Source organism: Crassostrea angulata, chromosome 7, assembly GCF_025612915.1.
Source record: "Crassostrea angulata isolate pt1a10 chromosome 7, ASM2561291v2, whole genome shotgun sequence".
NCBI lineage: Eukaryota > Metazoa > Mollusca > Bivalvia > Ostreida > Ostreidae > Magallana > Magallana angulata.
This window is the reverse complement of record NC_069117.1, coordinates 44,750,189-44,774,050: the sequence shown is the minus strand read 5'-3', so window position 1 is coordinate 44,774,050 and position 23,862 is coordinate 44,750,189. Positions and strand designations below refer to the sequence as shown.

Below are 23,862 nucleotides of genomic sequence, written 5' to 3'. Positions count from 1 at the left end.
TAGAAAAATGGAGAATTGCAATATTGATTCAGATGTGGGAATTTTCCTACACCGTAATTACATAAAATGGAATAACATGAAGCGATGAAGAGGATGGTCTGACAGAATAAAAAAAATGAAAAGTAGCGCACAGGTAAAATAAACCCAACACGCATGTTGCCACGGCAACGGAATGGATAACATGGATTTAGAGAACTCTGCAGTCTTGTACACCGATAAAACGCCACAATCTGAGAAATTAATGCGACAAGATCTTATAACATAGCATTTGGTTAACTGGTTGTTGTCATTGTGTACATGCTGTCTTCTCTCCACAGAAGAGACACTCTAATCAACTTATTAACCCCAGAATAAAGCACTCGGTCCATTATATGAAAAGTTATACACAGAACTCAGTGAAATGATAAAAAATACACTATTAAAACTAATAATATTATATTGACTGTTGTAATTAATTATTTTCTTTCAAGCATGTTTAGATGTCATTATTTTTCAACAAGATGCACTTTGATCTGTAATGAAGACTGAAGGAGCACAGTAATTAGGCAACGCCAGAAAACAATTTATTTAGACCGATGGCGGCAACTTGATAGCATCGCTTTAATAAGCAATAGCACGCGTCTTCTTAAAAACGACCACATTTTGGTATTGATTGGGGTTATAGAGGGCGGACACTACTGTATGAAGGAGACTGTCTAAGGAAGAATTGTTTGTTCCTACGATATTCAACAGACCTGGGTTTAATTGCATGTTCCTTGGACAAGACAGTTTATAAAGGAAAAGCAATTGGGAATAAGTTCTAGAGAGGAGATGAACTTGCTTAGAATAGGATGTCTGTATCAACTCAGAAAGAATGCAACCGTATTTCGCTCGCTTTACGTTGTCGGAATATATAACATTGCCTCTTGTCTTTCTCAGCAAAAGCTAGTAAAAAGGAATCTAAATATTTTTTTTCTTGTACCTAATGAAATTAATGGCAGCAAGATAGAGATCTTCTAATTCTGTTCGCATGGGAGATATCATTAATTTCTCCTGGGAAAACTCGAAAATTAATTAACGCTGTTCATTCAGTGCAAAAGATTTTTTATGAAAATTATTTGACAGGGTCTCGTCCAAAATCGTAGATTTAAAATAGTTGGTTTTTTTTACTTGTGTATTCATTCAGGATTTCCCATGCTTCTTAAATAGAAAATAATGTTACTCTTTCCCGAATAAAAGGCTCGTTTTAAAATAAATTTATTCTTACATGCTTTATTATTAGTTTTTTTTTTTTTAAATATTTACATCTGTGTATTTTTAAAGTTTGTTGGCCATATAAGTGAAAGGTAAAAGATAGTAAGTTGAAATGAAAAAGATATGATGATAAAATTTCCCAGTTTATATGTACATCTGTGCATTTTGCAGTTGATTGTGTATTGTGTTTAGCCCGCATGGCAGAACATATATTGCACTAGTTCGAGAATATTACTGCCAAATATAATACTCGCTAAATATAAACTTACGGAGGAGCTTTTGAAAGAGACTATTTTCATTGCTCTCTGGTGCTTTAACATTTTTGCATTTTTCAAAGAAAATTAGTAGTAAAAGATTTTCTTTCTTCTTTATATATATAGTCTATAAACATTGATTCTACTTTATTGAACTGGTAGAAGAAGCATATCACAATTCTAGATGATTTCACGGAAAGAGCGAGCCAGCCACTCTTTATACATTAGAAACCATGAATTTTTCGCGCACTCTTTCTCCCTACATTTTTTACGGAGCACTTAAGATAGTGTTGTATTTCTGAACCATTACTTCTTGCTGTCCATTTTCGCTGACCGTCCATTAGTAAATGTTCAGTTGATGTGAACATAACCGTTCTTCTATGGTATGGAATCACAACATAAGGGTAGTATCGTATGACGTCACTCGGTTGTATTGCTTTGGTAATGCGGATGTTTCTTACAATAAACAGATCACAGGACTCCATTGGACCTCTGCTGATTGTTAAATCGCCATCTTGGCAAAACCAAACATCTCCCATCGGCACCATTCACAATAAATATCAAAAACAATCCCCTGTCCTTCATTCTAACGCAGATATATTGGACACGTCATCGTGGTCACGTGCCAAGAGTTTTTCTAGCTTTGTGATTCGTTGCTTCAGTTTCTGTTGAGTGGAGTTGTAATCACCCAGGAGTCTGGCGAACCTCGTCTGTAACGTGTCCAGGTTTGAATCTATCCGTTCCAGTTTCTGTTCCGTCGTCTCTTGTTGAGCCTCCAACTTTTTCATCAAGTCCTCATCCAGTAAGTTGTCTTTTCGCAAAATGAGTTTACCACGGTCCATGAGTATTTTCTTTGCATCCGGATATTGCGTGAGCACCTCCCATAAGTCATCTTTTGATAAACAGAACAAATCACTGTATCCTATACTCCTAATGTTGGCCGTTCGCCGGTTACCATTTTTATTTCCTGCGATGTTCAATATGCTTATTTCACCAAAGACACTTCCTTCACGCAACGTCGCAAATATTTGTTTGCCGTCGTCCGAAACCACACCTAGCTGTCCCCGTTTAACAATGTACATTTCTTTACCTATGTCACCTTTCCTACATATGTAATCACCTGGACTAAACACTTGTAGTTTCAATTTAAGCACAAGGTCCACCAACATGCCTGGTTCACAATCTTGAAAGAGAGCCACGCGCTTCAACGTGTCTAAATGCACATGTATTGCTATTTCTGCTTTTAATTTGTCCGGAAGCGTACCTAAAACTTCCTCTTCGTTCAGGGATTGCTTATTTGTCCATAGATAATCAAACCATTTTATAACTCTTTGCTCTAGTTCCTTTGACACTTTCCTGAATTCCATGTATTGCTTCACGCCGTCCATTTTCTGCTGGAACTCTGCACGTGTTGCGTTCATGTTCGTGATCATGCTGCCGACATTTCCAACAATGGTGGCGAAAATGAGTACACCTATTAGAAAGTCCACGACCACAAACAAATACTCCTCGTCCCTGTCAGGTAACGGAGTCTCCCCAATGGTGGTCAAGGTCAAAGTGGACCAATAGAAACTATAAATATACTTCCGGGTCAAAGGTTGGTATTTTGGGATGCTCACATTCGGGTACACCCATTTGTCACTGCCAAATCCTATTGCATTACTAATGGCGAAATATATACACGCATTCCAGTGGATGATGATGAGTATGTACAACAAGAGGTTAAAGATACGGACCATGTTTGTAAAGCTAGTTCTTGTGGCTGTTCGATTGAAAAACTCGAATAACCGGTTGAACCGCACAATGCGGTTGAACCTGAACTCGGGGTAGTTGATGCCGGTGACAAGGTAGAAGATATCGGTAGGAAGGATACTTATCACATCAGCTATAAACATTGAGGATGACGTGTAGTTCTTACGGAGCTTCTGGGCATCCCGAACCAAGAGACCTTCCTCCAGGTACCCTGAAATTATGAATTTGAATTCCAACTTAATTCATGTTTATTAACATTTCCTCTTATATAGCGGTTTAATGCGAATATGAATTAAGGTGCATTGAAGCCAAATAAGATATGTCATTTTTCAGGATCAGGCGATTGTAAGGTAGGCAAGTTTTGATTCTTCCTTTTCTTAAAATTCATGGATAATACACGAGATTTGGCCTTTTGACGTTGCTTTCCAAACAAAATCAAATAGACAATATAAAATGACACAGCCTATTTTAAACAAATGTATGTAAATGGATTTACTTTTACAAATTTAAATATTGATTAACTCAATAAGAATGGTAAAGAAAATTGATAGTTTTGTCAGTAGAAGTCTTGAATTTCATTTAAATTTCATCGGTTGTAGCAACAGATACTAGAGTGTGTTTTATATCTTTAGAAGAACTTGCAAGTTGCAAGAAATTGGTTTTAATCCTTTTGCTTTATTCAATGAAATGCAGATATGTATTCAAAACAAAATCAAATACGCTTCTGATGTATCTGCTGTACCTGTTCGCATGGATATAAGCATATCCATGACATAGAGGAAGTCACTGAAGTAGTCCAGGACCATCCACAGGGCCAGGTACTCCGTCTGTAGCTCGGCGAACACGGACCGTGCGATCACGATGACGATGTTGTAGAGAACGGCGAAGGAGATGACGAACAGCCATCGGTAGTAGTAGCTCTGGGAGGGGTCCACCACGAACGTCTTCCAGTATCTGTCACATACACAAAACACAGAGTTGTCAAAACCATGGCTGCTGCTATAAAGGGACCTAGACACGATTTGAGCTCAAACTTTTAAAGTTTTATTTTTTTTAATGTCTAGAATGGTTAATATGGGGTTTTCAATGTTTCGTCAAAATTTGAAAGTCAGTTATTGAGTTTAAAGCAAGATACAGAATTTTTTTTTTGTAAACAAAGCTCGGGTCTTGTTATTGTTTACATATATCTATAGGTATTTATTTTCGGAACAGATATATGTATTGTACTCTATTACAAATATTTGTTTAAACATTTCTTTTTATTGATTGAAAGTAATTTTAAAGGTTAAAATATGTATCTTAGCATTCGATAGATTCTATCTATACTGTAATATGTTGTTATACAATAAGGCTTTTTTTAAAGATAAATCAAATGGCAGAATAGTGTACTGTATGAGCACCATTTTACCAAAATTCCATTTATCATGAAAACGTGCAGTCTACAAGTTCATAAAATAATATATACACAATTTAATATATTTGAAGATATTCTAAATGAAAGTGTATTATAAAAAGGTCAACGGATGGGGACATGAATTACTTTTTTTTTCGTAAAACAAAAAAAACCCAATTTTTTTAAAAGTTTTGTTGTGAATTTCAAAGGAAATAATTTTTTCATATAGATATTCATAGAGACAAGATATCATTATTACGAGAAAATATCTCGTAAAATAGAAAAGATCTCGTAATAACGAGAAAAGATCTCGTTATTACGAGTTAATTATCTCTTTATTCCGAGAAAAGATGTCGTAATAATGAGAAAATATCTCAAAATTACGAGAAAAGATCTCATTATTACGAGTTGATTATCTCATATTTACGAGAAAATATCTCGTTATAATAAAATACATTAGATAGTAGTTGTTTTTCGATTTATTAATGTGAAAAAATAAATAAATAATGAGTGTTCCTCGTTCATACCAGTAGGTTCACCCTTTCAGTCTTTTTTTTATTCCAGAAATGTTTGTCCAATTTTGATTATTTTCAAATAACAGCGATCATTATTTATTAACTTCTATATTAAAATGATCGGATTTGACATGTTATCTTATATGAATAAGTGCTTTTCAACGTACATTACAACCCCTTTTCGAAGTAAATATCATGTAGTCCTAGTCATAAAAACACAATTCTATTAGTTACAGATTACTATATAGTTTCAATGGATATACGATATTTGTCCCATAATGTGTTTTATATAACCTATATTGAAAAAATTGCTTTTGTATATAACATGTAACATTTTGGAGTCTGAAAACAAATTATCCTTCATATCTATTTAAGGTGACTCACTACACCGTGAATTTTTTTCTAAAATCAGCAGAAAATTACTTGATTATGATAGATATCATAATGGATAAGAAGTATTTAAGTCTAAAAGGCAAAAAATTGTGCAATTTTGGATGAAAAAATGCATTTTTAAAAGTTCAATTGGGTTAACATGAAAAAAAGCTCCAGAGGTTTCGAACTCATGATCTGCGGTTCAGAAGTCCATTACTTTAACCACTGAGTTACGACGATGTACAACCCAATCGAACGATATTAACAGTTTAATAAAACATTAATTTAAATCGCCATCTTGTGACGTAGTGTCTTAAAAAGTATAAGTGTAGGTGTAGTGAGGTACCTTAATACATTAGTCACTTAATTTATTAATTTGCTCTGCTTCTTATTTTGAAATTTCTTTCACTAATTAAATGAACTTCTTTAATATATGTTCATCCATTTTACATAAAGATACTCATTGAGTACATGTTGTACAATGAAACGCGACATTTTATATAAGTCTTTCTCGTTATAACGAGTAACATAAACAAAACTGTTTCAAAATGTAATTTTTTTCAAGTACATGTAATTTACATTTTAATACCAAATGTCTGATCTTCCTAAAGGAAGTCTAAAGGCTACATTTCAAACTATGTGAATAGAAAACATGTGGATAAAATTCCTCAATATTTAATACATCAAAAAGAGATATCTAAGTTCGAATTTAAGGAAAATTTTGACCTATCTCAACTGTGTTCTACCTTAACATAAAACTTGAATTTAAGCAATCGATAATATTAAGGTTATGTACTCTTTCCGTTGCTGTTGATTTTTTTTTTCGATTGCAATTTTTAACACATTCATGCTAAAGGGAAGCGGAAGCGGCGCCGTTCTTTGTTACCAAACTGTATTTCCTAGAACAGACCATTCGTTTCGATAATCTCCCGGTCTGATGAAAATGATGAACAGTGAAAGTATATTTCATATGATAATTGCCGCGATTGACTCGGCTTCGGGAGCTTTAATTTCCTGTCTCCTTCTTATTTCCTTGCTTGCTTAGTAATATTGTTGACTGTAAGGTATGATGGATTAACCCCGGGCCCAATCGATACGGTGACAAAACGCCAGAGTTACCGCCTCCTTCTTAGCTCTGCGAAGGCGACATTGACACCAAACCATTGTGCTTGCATTAAAACGCTTGATTAATTAAATTCTGAAGTGCTGTGAAAGTGCCCTAGTCGCGGGTATTTTTATTGCTGGTGAGGTTGACAGAAACAGGCAGAAGAGTTGCTTCTTCCCTCTATCTAGATTTACTATCGTAAAACTATGCCAGTTCTTAGAAAGCCCCTAATGGATCTAATGCACGGAGATTTATATCTTCTACTTATAATTAATTGTAAAAGCGTATCGGACTGATTTACCGAAGATACACGCCAAGCATACTTCAAACTTTAATGGAATTCGTTATGATTTACTCTTGCGCAACTGAATCTGTGTCATTTGCAATCAGAACATAACCCTTCTCCACTATGTGTGCTCAATTTGTCTTTAATACCAGAGAGGGGCAATAAATACTTGCAAGATGGATTCCTTTGATACTTTCGTTGATATTATATTTGGAATAAACAGAGTTCGGATAATATGTTCACTGTCATCATAATTGATGAAACCACCATTGTTGCCGTTGCTAATGTCTCATAGTTGACAGAAAAACTATATGTAATTACTAAACATTTCGATATATCATTTATACTCTGTCCCTAGTTTTTGCTTGATATTTTGGTAATCATGTATACCTTTGTGCTCAAACTACGTTAATCCACTAATATGAAAAATGTCCAGATTATCTGTTTTGAAACGCCCCCTCTACCACTTCAGGTTTCAATAAACATTCAAAAAAAAAAAAAGAAATCTACGGGGATTTTGCAATGCATCAGCCATTAATAAGCCCGGATGATAACGTTGAAAAATTGCGCGAGTTACCCCGAGTACTTCCGAATGGACAAAGATGTAAGGATTTCCCATTATAAATCTCCGTAAGAAATTTGTTTTCGTTCCTGTGAACTTGTATGAGTGAAAAATGATAATTGTTCAATGAAGATATCTTTGATAACTTCCCTTTCATCAATTTCAACTGTATTTCTTTCACAGGTATGTGTATTTTAATTAAAAATCATCAAAAAGTGATGGAAGCAATAACTTGGGACAGACTATAAATTTATCCCTTTCATCTGATATCATAGGTCTTCAGATGATAAAAATATTCTCATTGAATTTTGCATACAAAAAACGATGTCGATAATTCTTTATAACAGTAATATATCGTACATGTATTTTATGAAGTTCGTGCTATTATGTGTGATAGGAACGAATGTATTGTATGTATTCTCACCTGATATCGGACGGTTTTCTGACTTTTCTGTCTGATTGAGCAATTTTGACGTCTGTTCCTCCCATAGCTACCCTCTCTAGAAACGAATCCGGCCGCGCCGGAAGTGTGCGCGAGCGCCATCTTCCGGAGGCCCATTGTTTTATCACCTAAAAAGAAAAATAACAAAATTATTTTCATTGAAAATGTTTTATCAATTATAAATAACCAAGTTGTATATAAGCAGATGACGTGCATGACATGCATGGGTCAGAACATATCCTTAGACATTTGTTACAATACGTTGAAACCTATAGTTTTCCGGATAAGGGCAGAAGTCACCAGATTCTATTTTACAGCAGACATTTTGACGTCGGATATACATTCAATATTCCCATGTACAGAACAAAGAATTGTCTGAAGCTTCGATATCGGTAACATTTCCATACCATTAGTTCATTCAAAAAAAGAACGTTAACATTTGTTTTCCTGAAATAGCGTAATTTCATTGTATACTTGGTTTTAATTTTGCATGAAAAAAAAAACAATTGCTACACCGTTACTCCAAGATATTTTTATTCGAACAGGTCTAAAACAAGTCCACGTATCCAAGAAATAATTTTTAAAACAAGATAAAAAGATAAAGTGAGTAATATTTTGTTAGCATGTTTTGATGTTCAATATTTTCTATTTCGGAAAACAGGCACGACTAAAATACTTCTGCCGGAATTGATAAAATGGTAAAAGTGTTTAGAGGGGAAGGAAGGAAGGAAAATCTGTATGCTAGTTCTGACAGGGCTGTAATTCTAAACAAATCTAAGAAAACAGTTTTAAAGAATTGTAAACAATTATCAACGATGTTGCTAATTGGTGCTATACATTTATGTTTACAGTAATGTTCAGTTGAAACTATGTATAAATGTAATTTCTACATGAAAAGAGTCAATTCTTCTTAATCTATTTCATCGACCGAACAGGCCAGTGCCCTCCACGTCCATCAATTATCAAACGTGTTTTTTTGTCTAATTCTAACAAAATATAAAGACCCCATCTTTCAGTGCTTTCAGTACTTCGATTTTTATGTTGAAGACGTGTGCCATTATACTAGATACTAAGTATGTTCGGTATGAAATGATAATGGTCGGATTTCTAAATTAGATTTATTATATGCAACCAAAGAGTGGTTGATTTTTATAAAATTTTGTAAGAAAGCGACATTTTTCCTGATCGATTTGAATTATTATTCTTTATCATTAAATTCTAATATCTTTATTCATAAAAAGTGCAATTTTCTGTTTGTATAATTTTTTCTGCAATGTCCTAAGTGATTACAATATATAGTAAATGTATCCTCACGTTTGTACCTTGTCTCTTTTTTTCTCTCCCTCGTGTTCTCTCTGAATGAATTTTATAGAGAATTTCTATATACCAAAGTGTGAAATATTATGAACAAATATGTTCGTATCCTTGTCTTTTAAATTATGTCTATGTCTCTCTGAAAAGACGCGTACATCAGTTACACAGAACATGAATCGGTCATTCTTCACAAAATGTTTATATTCTTCAATCAAAAGTGCCAACAGATTTAGAATTATAAATGAGCACTATTAAAATGGAGTAATCGGATTCGATTTATGCTTTCAGTGAAAGTGATTTTTTGTACTGTTATTTCCCAGGGAAAAAAAGACAAATTATTCATAAAAACGTAGAATTGATGTTTGGCATTGACGTGGGTTCTCTCCCATCGGACTGTGTGGGTATTCCAGAACCCTTCAACATCCACGTAAAGGACTTTCGAAGGCTAATATCTTCATGTAATAATATTTCTCAGGAAGATCTCGCCGCCGGGGTGTTGAATTACCTCTAATGTGTTATAAATACAAATCAATGGCATTCACATGAGGCACCCAGAAAGAGATTTATATGATTTATGACAGCATCAATAGCAAATTTATTAACAAATTCGACAATGTTATCCATGGGGTCCAACACTATTGATAAAGGGCACGGGGAAACGCCAATTTCGCAATGATTTCCAAACTGTCATATCGCGTAAGAGTCATGTCTCCCAGCTATATTGAAGGAGTAAGAATTAATCGAATGTGTCTTCATCTATGGAATAAAAAAAAATCCCACTGGCAACCGCACAAAGCTTTTTTTGTGTTTATATATAAATAAGTGGTTGTGACTGAATAGCCAAATTTGAAAATGTCTGAGAGAGTGTTATAGAGTAATGAAAATATGAATGAGGAAGGTCTGAAGAATACGAATTAATTCTGTCGATCTCCAAAAGGACTAGACCAAATTTCGATTGATTGTTATGACATAAGTATTTTTTCATGTGCAACAATTTTACAACCCCTAGTCAGTCTTAGATGGATGCCGAGCTTCCGTGGTCACGTGGAGAGGATGGCTCACTTAATCACAATCATTATCTATACAAATGTACGTTAAAGGACAATTCCAGAGCTATTCAAAATTTGTTATTTCTATGGGTCTTAGAAACTACAATTAGACGTGCCATTAGCTGCCGCTAGTCCCCGGATTCAAGTCGCGCTAATGAACGCCGTCTGATTGGGGCAAAGTTATAAGCGTCGGCGAGATATCGAACAATCTACCTCCAAATGAAACGAATTGTAATGTCTTAAATAATAAGGAACCGCATGTGAAATTAACAAAACATCAAAATCCTTTCTGCAGAAACCTTTTAAGTTAATAGCGGTTTCCACGCCGGTCTGCATTTCATTGTTATGAAGTGGAAGTATTGGACAACGCTGAATGCAAATAAGAATTCATAATGAAAAAGATTGTTAATTATGCTCAACATGTTCGTAGGATGAACAGATTTCGATCTTTTTGGTGGCATCAAATATGAAATTCAAACACTGGTTTCAACGCAAGGGCTCTGAAACGGTTTTAGCTTTCAAATTTAAAACATTTACGATTATAATCCAAAGCAAACGTAACGGAATACTGGATTTAGATCAATCCTGTAGATTCGAATCTCAAATTTGATGTGTAAACAATTACAATGTAATTTTAATTGTTATATATACATGCAGATATAACTAAATTTTGATGAAGACGTAATAGTATTAAGATTTAATTAATAATGCACATTGTGAGGATGGTACACTTATACATTTATTGAATAATGGTGAGGGAGATATGAAGAATTATTCTCCCTAGAAAAAATCATGTTTCCCGAGTTCATCGCCCGAATAACATTTTATTTTTCTGTGGAAATAAATCTTCATATTTTCCCCGAACATTCTGCAATGTTTTTTCTTATTATTCAGAACAACATAAAATGCGTCGAGTTCTAATATTTTTTTTTTCATCTTTTAAAAAGCAAAAACATCGTGAATGTTTTATTTTCTATGTTATTTTCTTACTTTTCTTCTCTTTTGTAAATACAAATTATAGATAGCTAAATTGCTTTCCTTATCTAAATAAAACTTTAATAATTATTTTTTTTAGATTTAATCACATTTGTTTACATTGTAGGCTCATCTCGATTTTTCCATTACATTGGAATGAAAAATCCCAAAGTTTCCTAAGAGGTTGAGAAGACACGACGTTTTTGTTAGCCCGTCACGTAAGTTTCTATACTAATCAGATGACGCGTTATATATAGAAATATCATATTGAGGTATTATAATTTTTTAAAAAATAATTAAAAAGTTTGCTACAGCAAAAGTTTTTTTTTTATATTAAGAATCCGAACATGGAGTTGGGATTTCCATTTTCACTTCAGAGAAGTGAATAGGCTTATCCACAGATTCCAGTAAGCACTGGCATCTTGTAAAATGTTTACAAATAACATTCTATTTATCAAGATCCATGATATGAGCTTTTTTCCAAACAAAAGCTCGCATACGCATTCCAGGATTACCCTGTATCCCACAAAGAACTTTTCCCATTATTCCAAATCCAACTGGACATTTTGATAACTATTACTGTTTCTCCCATAGCGTTAGTTGACTTCCACTTATATATACACCCCAAATTCAACTTTTCGTACTTGTTGTTAATTTACCATTGATGGCATTACATTGATACTAATCCAACTAAAATCACGTTGGCCACAAATTATTTTGATTTTATCTTAACATTTATCATAAACTGCCATGAGGTATATAATGACCCAATTCACTAAAACCCAAATTCAACTGTTCTAGTTTTTGCGGCTTCCGGTATCTATAATGCTACTACATACTAGTACAACAGAAACAGTGGAATCGTTGAAATCAAGATGGTTCAATTTTGTGAATATCGTGAGTTCCCTAGTCACGAAATTACACCCCAACAACAAATTACATTATAAATTGTATTGTATTAATTCATTAATAGTCCTAGTAAATTCACGAAACTACGTCATCATCAACATGAAAATGATTTGGAAATCCACGAGAATAGAACTATAAGGAAATTCAAAGATTCCACAGCTTTCAAATTGGTCACTGACCTGTAAAGATTCAAAGATTCAAAAGATTCCACAGCTTTCAAATTGGTCACTGACCTGTAAAGTTCGAACGATCCTCTCCAGGGTAGTGTTTTGTTCTGGGTCCCGCTCTTGGGAACCGCCCTGTTCAATGCGGATGATTTCTGAGCATGCGTCATCCTCGGTCCTGAGGGAGGGGTGAGGGCTGAGCCCCCCATTCTCTATCACCTCCAATTCGTCTTCTTCACACCTCGTGCTCGTCAGCTTCTCCTGTGAAACGTTTGTATTTGTCATGACCACCTGTCCAGCATCTGAAAGGAATTATCTATTTTTTTTAAATCGTTATATTGCAGAGATTGTTCGCCAGTGAATCGATGTATTTGTAGTTTCCACTGTCTTAGATACACATCCTCTGATTTTATTGTAAATAATCAATGGTGATTAGTGTCGCATGGGATTCTAGTTTGAAAATCAAATAATCACTTCGAATTGCGGGTAAAAACATAAATATGAACATTTGATGGATATTCTATTATATATGTACACCACACGACAGTTGGACCACAGTGTTTTGTTGATTTCTTCAAACCAAAACTCGAGTCAACAGATTCCGAGTTATGCGATGGAATATTGAAACATTCAATATTTACGTTCACTATTTATAATCTATTTATTTCAATCAACAATGCAATTAATGGTATCAGGGTGTATCTAATCTCTAATCATGATAATAACTAGGAAGGATTCAACGACGAAACATAAATGTTTTATAACACATGTACAAAAGATGATGAACTTTTTGTACCAGGTTTTATGTATATACAGCTATGGTGTACTCTTATTACTACGTCATCAAGTATGAAATCTAACAGTATTATAGATGTTTGATACCAAGTTTGTTGTTCTTTTTTATGATTTGACGTCGAATTCCTAATGAGATGAAGTAAATACACAGGTATATGTTATACTGTATGTTTATATGTCTTACGTCTTAAAGGGGCATGGTCACGATTTTGGTCAAATTTTGTTTTTCTGTTTTTATTATTTACAATGCTTTAGAAATGAAATTCTAATGATCAAATGAAATTTGAGAGTCATTTGATAAGTTATAAGCAAGATACAGAGCTCAGAATTCTTTGTCACGTAAACAAGGCTCGTGCCCTGTGTTTGTTTACATAGATTCAATATAGCAGTAAAAAAAAACTTTTTCAAGCTGATTTGTCTATCTTTTTATCAATTTTCATTTTAAGCATAAATAAACAGTTCCTAACATTTAAAATATTCGTTTTAGGTCTAAAATTGGAATTTTAACTTCAACATTCAAAATGTAAAGAAAAGCTTTGTTTACCGAGCATATTTGTAAGCTCTGTAACTCGCCTATAACTCAACAAATGACCTCAAATTTTTGTTGCATTTTAAAAATACATTACTGAAGCATTGTAAACATTGAAATCGGAAAAATAATTTTTGCCCGAAATCGTGACCATGCTTTTGACTGTGAAAAAGATTTCTTCTCCATGCATATCATACTATATTATTTATTGAACGCTGTTTTGAAATAGGAATCTTAATATCAACTCTTACATTCGTTCGATTTGAGGTTCGTTTTTAAATGATGGCTGAAGTCTTTCTGACCCACAGATAATTTCTTGTCAATTCTCGATGTCACTTGCAATCACTGCCAAGTTCCTCCGCACTTTAAAACCCTCATCAACTTCAGAACCAAGCTTGGCAATAAATGTTATAATGGCACCAATCGACTTCTGCCAAAGTGTAGCAATTCATTGCTTCTGTCTTCGGTAAAAGTCCTACATGTCTTAAACAAGCATCGTTGTCAACTTGGATATATATGTAAATGAGTTAGGAGATCATTAATTGAGAACTAAACAAATAATGATATGATCGATCAGAAGAAAAACGGCCCGTTTAGTTCCAATCTTGTTTAGGAAATCACCGAGGAGCTTGAATGACAGAACACTAGCGCTGTCAGAAGCCAATGTACTGTCAACCTGGGCGCCATTTTGCAAAATTACACCATCTCACGAGACTCGGCGCAGCCGGATGTCAACAGTCGTTACCTTGACGTCACGCCAGTTCGGAAACCGACGGTCGTCTATCCATTTCACAGTACATTGCACTTAAACTGCTTCCGTTTATTCACCGTATCAGAAATAATTCAAGACCCTAAAGAATTTCTGGAAAGCAGCAAACAATATCCATTCAAATCATCTGTCTTTCAGAACGTAATTTTCACCGTCTTTGATTACATACGTCAAATTAGTATTTCATAGAACTCCCCCTCTAGAACTTTACAATTCACTGGTTGTGCTTTAAATCTATTTATTTTTCGTCTCTGTTGTCCCTATTGGAGATATCTGTGGTTTTATATTTCCACGTGATATGGAAAAAACCCCCTCTGACGTCGTTTTTCTATATGAATGCATTGATTGATATCATGCATCTTGAAACAAATTAGATGTCTACCTGAATACAATCTACAAATACTTATTGTTTCTTGGCATTAAAGATCATCCTACGCTCAGAAAGGAGTTCTCAAATTCTATCGAACTAAAAGAAATCGCTCCCCTTCGACATTGATTTTACGACGACTAATTTAGCGAAACGTTTCATGTGATTTAGTTTCAGAATATAATACATAAAAAAAACCAAAAAAAAAAACTTTCATTTTTCAATCACACCTTGACCATTACTAGATGGAATGTGGGGTCTGAACTATAATCATCGCCGTATTTCCCCACCCACCCTCATAATTTGTCGATCCCATATTTGAACTTTCAGAAAATTTTCTGTGCGACAAATGGAAAATGTAACAATAAATTAGGAACGATCGATTTTTTTATATCAAGGAATAAATTGTATGAAAAAAATTTTTGACGAAGAAATTTGTTTAATGCTTTGTACCATAAAGATACGCATTTTGTGAATAAATAACTTAATAAAGTAAAACTAAATTCCAAAGGATTAAAGGACCACGGTAAAACCACCAGAAATGTAGAATCAAGGGAATCTGGGGAATAATGAGGCATCGGCTCCCGATTGTCAGCTTGGAAAGATAATATCGTTCTTTAATAAACAAAAGCTTCCACAAAATAAATGTACAAGATTACCATACAATGATTGGGTTACAGATAGAGGGATATTCAAAGCTAACTCTGTGTTTACTCTTACATAGTCATCCTTCTACCCAAACGTTTCACTTAGTGCATTAATTTTTCTGACATCTTTATGAAATTTGCGGAGCGAAATTGAGTTATGGTTTTGTAAATACACTTCAGAGAGCCGCAGTAACTTTCTATAAAGCGGTGTTATCCCAATTCAGTACCCTTCCCAATGGATCTACTGTCAAGACACAATGTATCGAGTTGCAGATAATTGATGAACATCAAATGACGGAGGGGTTACAGAGTATTTATATCCACGTTACGGCAAAAAATGGAGAAATTGTCCGCGCAAATTAAATGCTAATTCCACTCACTGTAATGTTTGGTTAGGATCAGCGTATCTATGAAGAGTTTTGTGGAACTCGGTGGATGGAACGAAGAGTTCCGCTACACGTCACAACCTGCAGCCTCGTCTTGACAATAAAAAAGTGGACTTTTGAATTGCACTCGCCTTCCATCTCCATCATTTGAAGTACAAGCTATGTAAGTTATAGGAATCAATATGGCATTTCGTTGATATGATTAAGGAAGTCGTCTTCGACAGAATGGAACCGACTTGTGTCAAGGGGCTGGGTTGGCAAATTCATCACTGATGTAGAAAGGCCTTAGCTACCACTGTTCAAACTCCGAGCAATGTCAATTTTTTTTTCCTAAGGGTTAACAAATAGTATTTCTTCGTTGTTGCATAAGTTTACTTGTATATACGTAATAGTCATCAAAAAAGATGCCTGTGCAGAAGTGTGGGTAGAATGAAAAATATTTCGTTTAATGATAATCCACATTTATATAAAGTCATTATAAAAAATACAAAGATCGAGAGGCAGCAACATGAAATGAATTAAAAAAATGAAATGAATAAGACAATGTATGCAGTATAATTCCCTTACCAATCATATCTTCTCGTGGATTCTATAGAGAATATTCAACTAAAAAAAAATAGGTAAAAAGGCAGAGACATAAAAAGCATGTTATTTATATCACTGTAAAAAGGTAATAATGATGTAAATGAAAGCTCCTGAATAAGTTTGTTTGTTTGAGCTACCTACTTCCCCCGCATGAAATAATTTTTGTGCATGATTTAATTAAGATATTTTCATGCCTCATAATATCGGGTAAAAAATGTTGAAATAATATTGGAATTGCTGCATTGTTTTGGTTACAGAATTTGGCACAATGATCCACTGCAACTTATTCCACGCAATAAAATGAGCCATAAGGCAGTTTTTTCGTGAACATTATACATTACATTATCGTATCGAAAATAACATGTAGCTAAGTCCATTAAATTAAGGCAATGTGGGAACAGTATATTGTTTATCGATGAACCTAGATTGCTTGTGGTTTATTCCAAAATAATAGATAAATTCAATTTACTTTGATACGAAGTCTATATAAACAATCTATATTGTCTAGAGTTGTGTACATTGGCAGCCAAGATTCGAATCTATATGATCAAATACGATATTACGTCAGAACATAGCTATTTGATATATACTGAAATATTAATGCCATTTTATTTAAGGCGATAAATTCAGTTTTATATTTTAGTAGGCCTACCCGGTTTTGCGATTCTCGTTACGTTCTCTCTCTCTCTCTCTCTCTCTCTCTCTCTCTCTCTCTCTCTCTCTCTCTCTCTCTCTCTCTCTCTCTCGTCGTGGACACACAATTGTACAGCAGTATACTGCACTGTTTTATGTAAGAAATAAGGAAATCAATCTTTTAGTATTAAGAGGTGATCAAATACGATCGAGGGTGATCAATTAAATCCAATAAAGCGCAAAGAGCTTTTAAAAGATAGATTTGTTAACGCCCAACTTTATTTGATAACCTCAAAATGTTCAAAGAATGATCCTTTATTACTTATATTCATATAGTTTTCAATTCAGTTTTAATAGTACGATTAGATATTGAAATAGTCATTGATGAAATGTATTAGACTATCCATTACAAAAACGATTCGTAGTGTTATCACAGAAAAGAGAGTGGAAATTGTAAATGGTCCGATTTTTGTTTTTCCTTCTCCCTTATTTCTTATCTGGAATAACTGTTAAACAAAAAAAAAAAACCAAAAAACTATATACTCAGTATGTATCTGATCTGCTTTTGTTTGTTTATGGAAATTGATGTCTTTTATAGCTATGTATTTTGTCTGGTTGATCAGTGTTCGTTTATTCACTAATCGAATAGTTAATAACTACCAATATAAAATGTATTTGATGGAAACCATTTTATTCCTTTTGCTCTATCAAGCTGGTACAGAGCCAATATCTATCTGAAGCATCAAGGGAATATAGCCAAAGGCCTGACAAAAGAAAATTAAATGTATTAATTACTTAAGCTGTCTTTTTGAAAGATGAAAGTTCAACTGGAAAACGAACTGAATCTTCAAAAAGCATTTCCATGTTGCGTATGTTAAACAGAATTCTTCAAGAAGTTCTGTACATACTTAAAATTAATTGCTTTAGAGCATTGTTAGAAACAACTGTTCTTTTAGAGAGTACTAATTCCAGCAAGAGTTAATGTTATAGTGTTTCACGGTAATCAATAGAACTTGGGCATACAGAATTGCTTTGAAAACACAATTTGAAAAAAAAGTGTAAGTAAAAACAAACGTCGGTTCACATGTTTGAAAAGTAATCTACAAACTCTCAAGCACAAAAAAGTATTAGTTACTTAACTAGATTCGTTGTTACAGATTAGAACAGCTTGATTGAATTCCAAATATAATGTATCTCAATATTTATTTCTAGTCTTTGTAAAATTACATACAAGGCATTTTCAAAACGCTTCTTTATACTCTGTACTCAGTTGGTTTAATTCTACATGCAAAACATGGGACTGCTTCATCAAACTATACAGTAACTATAATCCCCCAGTTCTTGTATACTTATTCGTGTAGATCTATGCAAACCTATTTATTATTAACAAATTTAAGAGAGCTGTGTAGGTGTAGTAATATTTAGGCTATACTGATCTCCTTCAAAAAAAGAGCTCTGCACAAAAATATAGGAATCTTTTCAAATTTTGAAGCTCAAATAGTTAAATATGTGGAATTTTACTTACTAAATAATGGTTTATAGCCAAAAAAATCATTACTAAATATTCACGGTTGACCTGATGATTATTTTGTTGACCATCCATCATTCTTACCCCGCAGCCAAGTAACATATCAGGGTCCGTTTTTTTAGGTGCTACACGTGTTTGTCGGAAACATTACCGCGTATATCATTTCCATTTGAAATACATAAACTGAATAAAAGAGAGAATAGACTTCTCACATGACTGTGTATACTTCATCTATTGGTGTTATGAGTTATGACACGGCTGGTCCCCGGAATAGAATTAATCCGTTTGTCATACCACATAGCATTCATGTTGAATACTCAGACCATGCGAAAGGCGAGATCGCGATTTTTTTTTTTTTGGTGAAAATTGAAGGATACACCAATATAATTTCCCTAAAAGCAATTTTTATATTATCTTTAAATGAGCGATGAAAAAATATTAAGAAGGTTTGGTGGTCAACAGATGGTCAATCTATACAACTTGCAAAATTTACCCATTTTGTTACAAATCACATATTGGAACTGTAAAAATCCCTAGCATTAGATTAATTAGATTGTACAAATTTTATTTGGCAAAATATTTGATGGTAAAAAAAATGGTGTAAAAAACCCAAAAATCTCCTATGCCCGGAAGAAAAAAAATACTTAACATATATTGACCTCGACCACAGAGCCTCGGTTCAAGGTTAAACGAAATAATTTTCCGACCCATCAGTAACCGCATAAAGATGGCGTTTGCGGTAAATACTGCTCATCCATGTATGCCTCAATGATCATTACATTAACCCCCAGGACGGTCAGAAAATGAATGGCAGACTTCGTGAAATTTACACGACCGTCAAATCACTGATGATGCCTTCTTTCTTTTTTCTTAGTTTATTTTTATGATCTTTGTACATCTGATATTCCTGAACATGTGCGTATAAAATAAAATAGAATAAATATATAAGCAAAAAAGTTAATAAATATTTTAAATGGGCATGTCCTTCTATATAACGACAATTGTTTTTCACACGCTCGTTCCAGATTAATTGAATTCATCTCGCATTATATTTATACTTTTTTTTTTTACTTCGATTCTCCGGCTTCGAGGATCGAATGTTGATATAGAGATTTTCCGGCGTTCAGACTTTCAATACTAATTAGAAAGACCGATATTGATCAGGCATGATACAGTGATGTAATCCCGGTGATAGAATGAATTTCGTTTTTCTTAATTAAAGAGTATACGCGCTATTTTCACGGCATTCATTGTTCAGACATTATAAGATAGGGATCGATTATCATTTTTACCGTTAACCTTCCCCCGATTCTAAAGCTCTTTATGACATGACTGGGGTTTTTATCGATTTTGGATCTTTTTATTTTATCAATTCTCTCTAAATATTATATTTTTCTCGATGAGATACTTTGTTCTTCACTGTCTGTTTCCTTTGCTGCACTTGTTGCGTCTTGTTTGGTTTGTCTTTGATCTTCAAAGACGATATAGCTTGTATCTGTATCAGCTGTTATGAGCAACAGATGGGGAAATAAACATGGACATCATTCCTCGTGTGTAAATATTACGCAACTACATTAGAAGCTAAATTGCCCCTCCTTGGGACGACATAACAATATTTCATAATCATCCTAACATCGGGGATAACTAATGATTTAGTAAATAAATTTACAGAATTACCATTAAACTTTATTTGTAAACCAAGAAATGTCAATAAAGACGAAAAATCAAATATTTATAGATCGGTTAGGAAGAATAGACGCTCAACAAATTGCCCATCAGATCTACCATCAAATACAGAACTCTTCTTCTCCAGGAGATAATTGTAGTCCAAAAAATAGCCATGACTATCTAGACCCCTTAATGATATTTGATACAGTCTGTGAACTGCTAAATCATATTTCGGCAAGAAGTTTCTCTAAAAAAAATTCAATGTATTTGATATACTGAACTACATTTGTCAGACCCGAGATACTGCAGTGCCAGAAGGGTTTTCAGCACTTGCCAGATTTTGTCCAGACGGCGTTTATTAAAACCCAGTGCAGTTGCATAAAGTGATGGCCCCAGTGCGCAGTGTGCGCCGTGTAATGCAGAATGACCTTTTGTTGCTGCGGCTGTTAATGGCCGTCCTTAAGGGCCAGTGACGATACACCCACATCATAACATTCACAAATCCCCACAACTGGAATTTTGTTTTATTATTTTTCCAATGCCACGAACGTGCCGTTGAATCATGCCTTGTTTTTTTTTTATTTTTTACTTTTTATGATCTTCTTATTTCTTTCTTTCTTTTTCCATTGTCAAGAGATGATAAACAAATCATTGAAATACAATGTATGGGTAGCGGAAGTTTTTGAAATATACTTATTGTTGATTTAAGTAAATAATGGGAAAACCCGGAATCGGAAGAAAAATCACAACTGGATTGTTTTAAAAGAATGTTTTCAAATTTATATTTGGTGTATGTTGCAACATATGTCGTCTTTGTCACACAACATCAATATTGCCGAAAGATTTACAATTAACAATTTTTCAAATTATTGTTCGGAATTAAAAGTCAAAAAAAAAAATGTATAAAAACTTACCTCACAATAATTTTCTTCAGTCATTGTCTACACATTCAAAACGGCGAACGAAAAGAAAAAATCCTCTAAAATCACCACTGATTATGAAATAAAATTCATCGCTCTCCTGAGAAAATCACATTTTTTCTCCCGATGAAGTATCTAAAATCAAATTACAAATCCATTGTATTAATTCCAAGCGAACTGACCAGCACAAACCACCAAATCCCACAGAAATGCGGCTACTACCTTTTTAAGTTATCGAACGCTCCACAACTCTGCATTATAGTACTGGGTCCCAATCCAACGTCTGTTGATTTCCCTATAACCATGACAACATACTATCTCCCATTCCATTAGCTGCCTATAAAGTGTCTGTGAAGAATTTGCAATAAGAGACAACGAAAAAGCGGAATTAAACAAACAATGTTTAATAATTTCTTGCTTTATCGACTGTCGGAAGTGAAAATAAAATCACATTACTGGAATCACGGAATTTCTCATCACATGTTATCAATTCCATTTTACTTGCAATATTTTTTTCCCGCCTTAAAAAATGAGACCAAGAAGAGTCCTTTCTGGCTGTGTGTTGTCTTATGGGACACATAACAAACAATGTTTACAAAACATCAAGATCTACCAATTGTTGCCTATACACTGAAATGATTTACACAGTAGAACAATGTTTCACATAAAACTGCGCTTAATGACTGAGAATTCCGCGCCTGGTAAATGATGGAATATAGAGGGGTATTCCTCAGGGGCGAGATCTCGACTCTAGTTTCGGGTCACCGTCTTCCAGGGCCCGCGGATCGATGCCAGAATTGCCCCATAAACTCCTAAATGTATATTAATACCATGTTATATTTGTAGATAGATACATCGATTATCTTTGAATTAATTATTCAAAATCAATAAGTACCATGTATGAGAGAGGTTATCCCACGGAGCAAGATACCGAGTGAGAGCGACAAGGCCATGGAATTATATTTTCATCATTACCTTGGAAACCGCTCGATCGTAATTAATATTAACCCGTCATAACGGAGCGGCGAATAAACATTTAATTTACATTCAATTGAGGGTGTTGCAGGTCTACTTTTGTGTTGGTCACAATATATACATCTATAGCTTTTGTCGGAAAACTCAACATTCCTTTGTCACGCCCGGCAAAGGAAATAATAGCTTATTACGACAGGCGGATAAATAGCAGGCCGTGGTATACATGTAGGTCTAGCAAAATGGATCACAAATCAAATGCATCATAATGCGCAATATTGTTTGATTTGGGGTTTCGTGTTATTTGATACGCACAAAAGATGGATAAAAGATGACGTCAAAAATATTAGTGGACGCCCAAATACAGAATTTTCAATGAGTACAAAAATATAACAAATATTTTCTACATAAATCATAATTCATAACTTTGGGGATTTTTTAGGCTGGCTTATTTTAAAAAAGCAAAGTTGTTAAATTTATATTCTTTTAAATCTTCAGAACAGCTGGTATTGACCAGACTTATTTAAACGCAAATTTAACCTGTTTACACCAAGATTTGATGTCTCAATTCTTTTAAGCCTGTTAGGTTAAAATTCATACGGCACAAATTTCTTATACTAGTATTTGCTCAACTTTAAAACGTATATTTTCAAATAGTTCGTCATTTGCCTATATATTATGATATATGTATTGTGTATCAACGATCAACATTGCAACTTTGGTCAATATTATAAAGCAATGGGTATCTGATATATAGCTGCATAAGCCATTATATAAATAGTGCCTGTTTTGGAGGGTAACAGTTGAAATTGACACCCCGAGAAAACCATTGTCAACCGACGCGAAGCGGAGGTTGACAATGGTTTTCGAGGGATGTCAATTTCAACTGTTATCCTCCCAAACAGGCACTATTTATTTTGTTATACTGAATGTCTTAATTTTAAAGAAAACTTAACTGCTTTTACATAGGAATAATGTGAATTCTACAGCGAACCGTACGCGCATAATTTTCGCGAATGTAACAATTTTTAATGTTACCCGTTGCTAAGTGCGTTGCTAACGCTGAGGGTAATAGAACGGATTATGAACTTCATTTAAACCAATCAGATTTCAGTATTTAACATGAAAGTATAACAAAGTGAAATGCTCGGTATTATATAAATAGTGCCTGTTTGGGAGGGTAACAGTTGAAATTGACACCCCGAGAAAACCATTGTCAACCGATGCAAAGCGGAGGTTGACAATGGTTTTCGAGGGGTGTCAATTTCAACTGTTATCCTCCCAAAACAGGCACTATTTATTTTGTTATACTGAATGTCTTTTTTAAAATGTTTAAGAAAATTTTACTGCTTTTATATAGGAATAACGTGAATTCTACAGCGAACCGTACGCGCATAATTTTCGTGCATGTAACATTTTTTAATGTTACCCGTTGCCAAGTGCGTTGCTAACGCTGAGGGTAATAGTAAATATTATTAACTGCGTCTTAACCAATCAGATTTCAGTATTTAACATGAAAGTATAACAATACCTAATATTGTTCATACCACCAATGGTCTTTGAATGCAGTAAACGTATATGTATGCTATAATATCTTTTGAGCAGATCAGATTTATTCTAACGCTTGTGTCGCTTATGTCTTTAAAACAATCAAACAAAGTCCCGGTGGACTTTTCTGATTGTGACGCATGATTCCACTAATCCGATAGACGAGAAAATCACTGAAAAAGGACCCCTC

At 34.1% G+C, this 23,862-nt stretch overlaps 1 protein-coding gene across 1 annotated transcript; it reads right to left on the bottom strand.

Annotated features, from left to right (window-relative positions):
* Positions 1-1,586: 1,586 nt before the first annotated feature.
* LOC128157300 (cyclic nucleotide-gated cation channel alpha-3-like) lies at positions 1,587-22,006 on the bottom strand. Its single transcript, XM_052819793.1, has 6 exons — positions 21,375-22,006; positions 21,147-21,287; positions 12,395-12,627; positions 7,897-8,042; positions 3,982-4,193; positions 1,587-3,450 (listed from the first exon to the last, which is right to left on the bottom strand). Exons 3-6 carry the CDS (start codon positions 12,608-12,610, stop codon positions 2,069-2,071), a joined length of 1,956 nt encoding a protein of 651 aa, XP_052675753.1. The 5' UTR covers positions 12,611-12,627; positions 21,147-21,287; positions 21,375-22,006; the 3' UTR covers positions 1,587-2,068.
* Between the last annotated feature and the right edge of the window lie 1,856 nt (positions 22,007-23,862).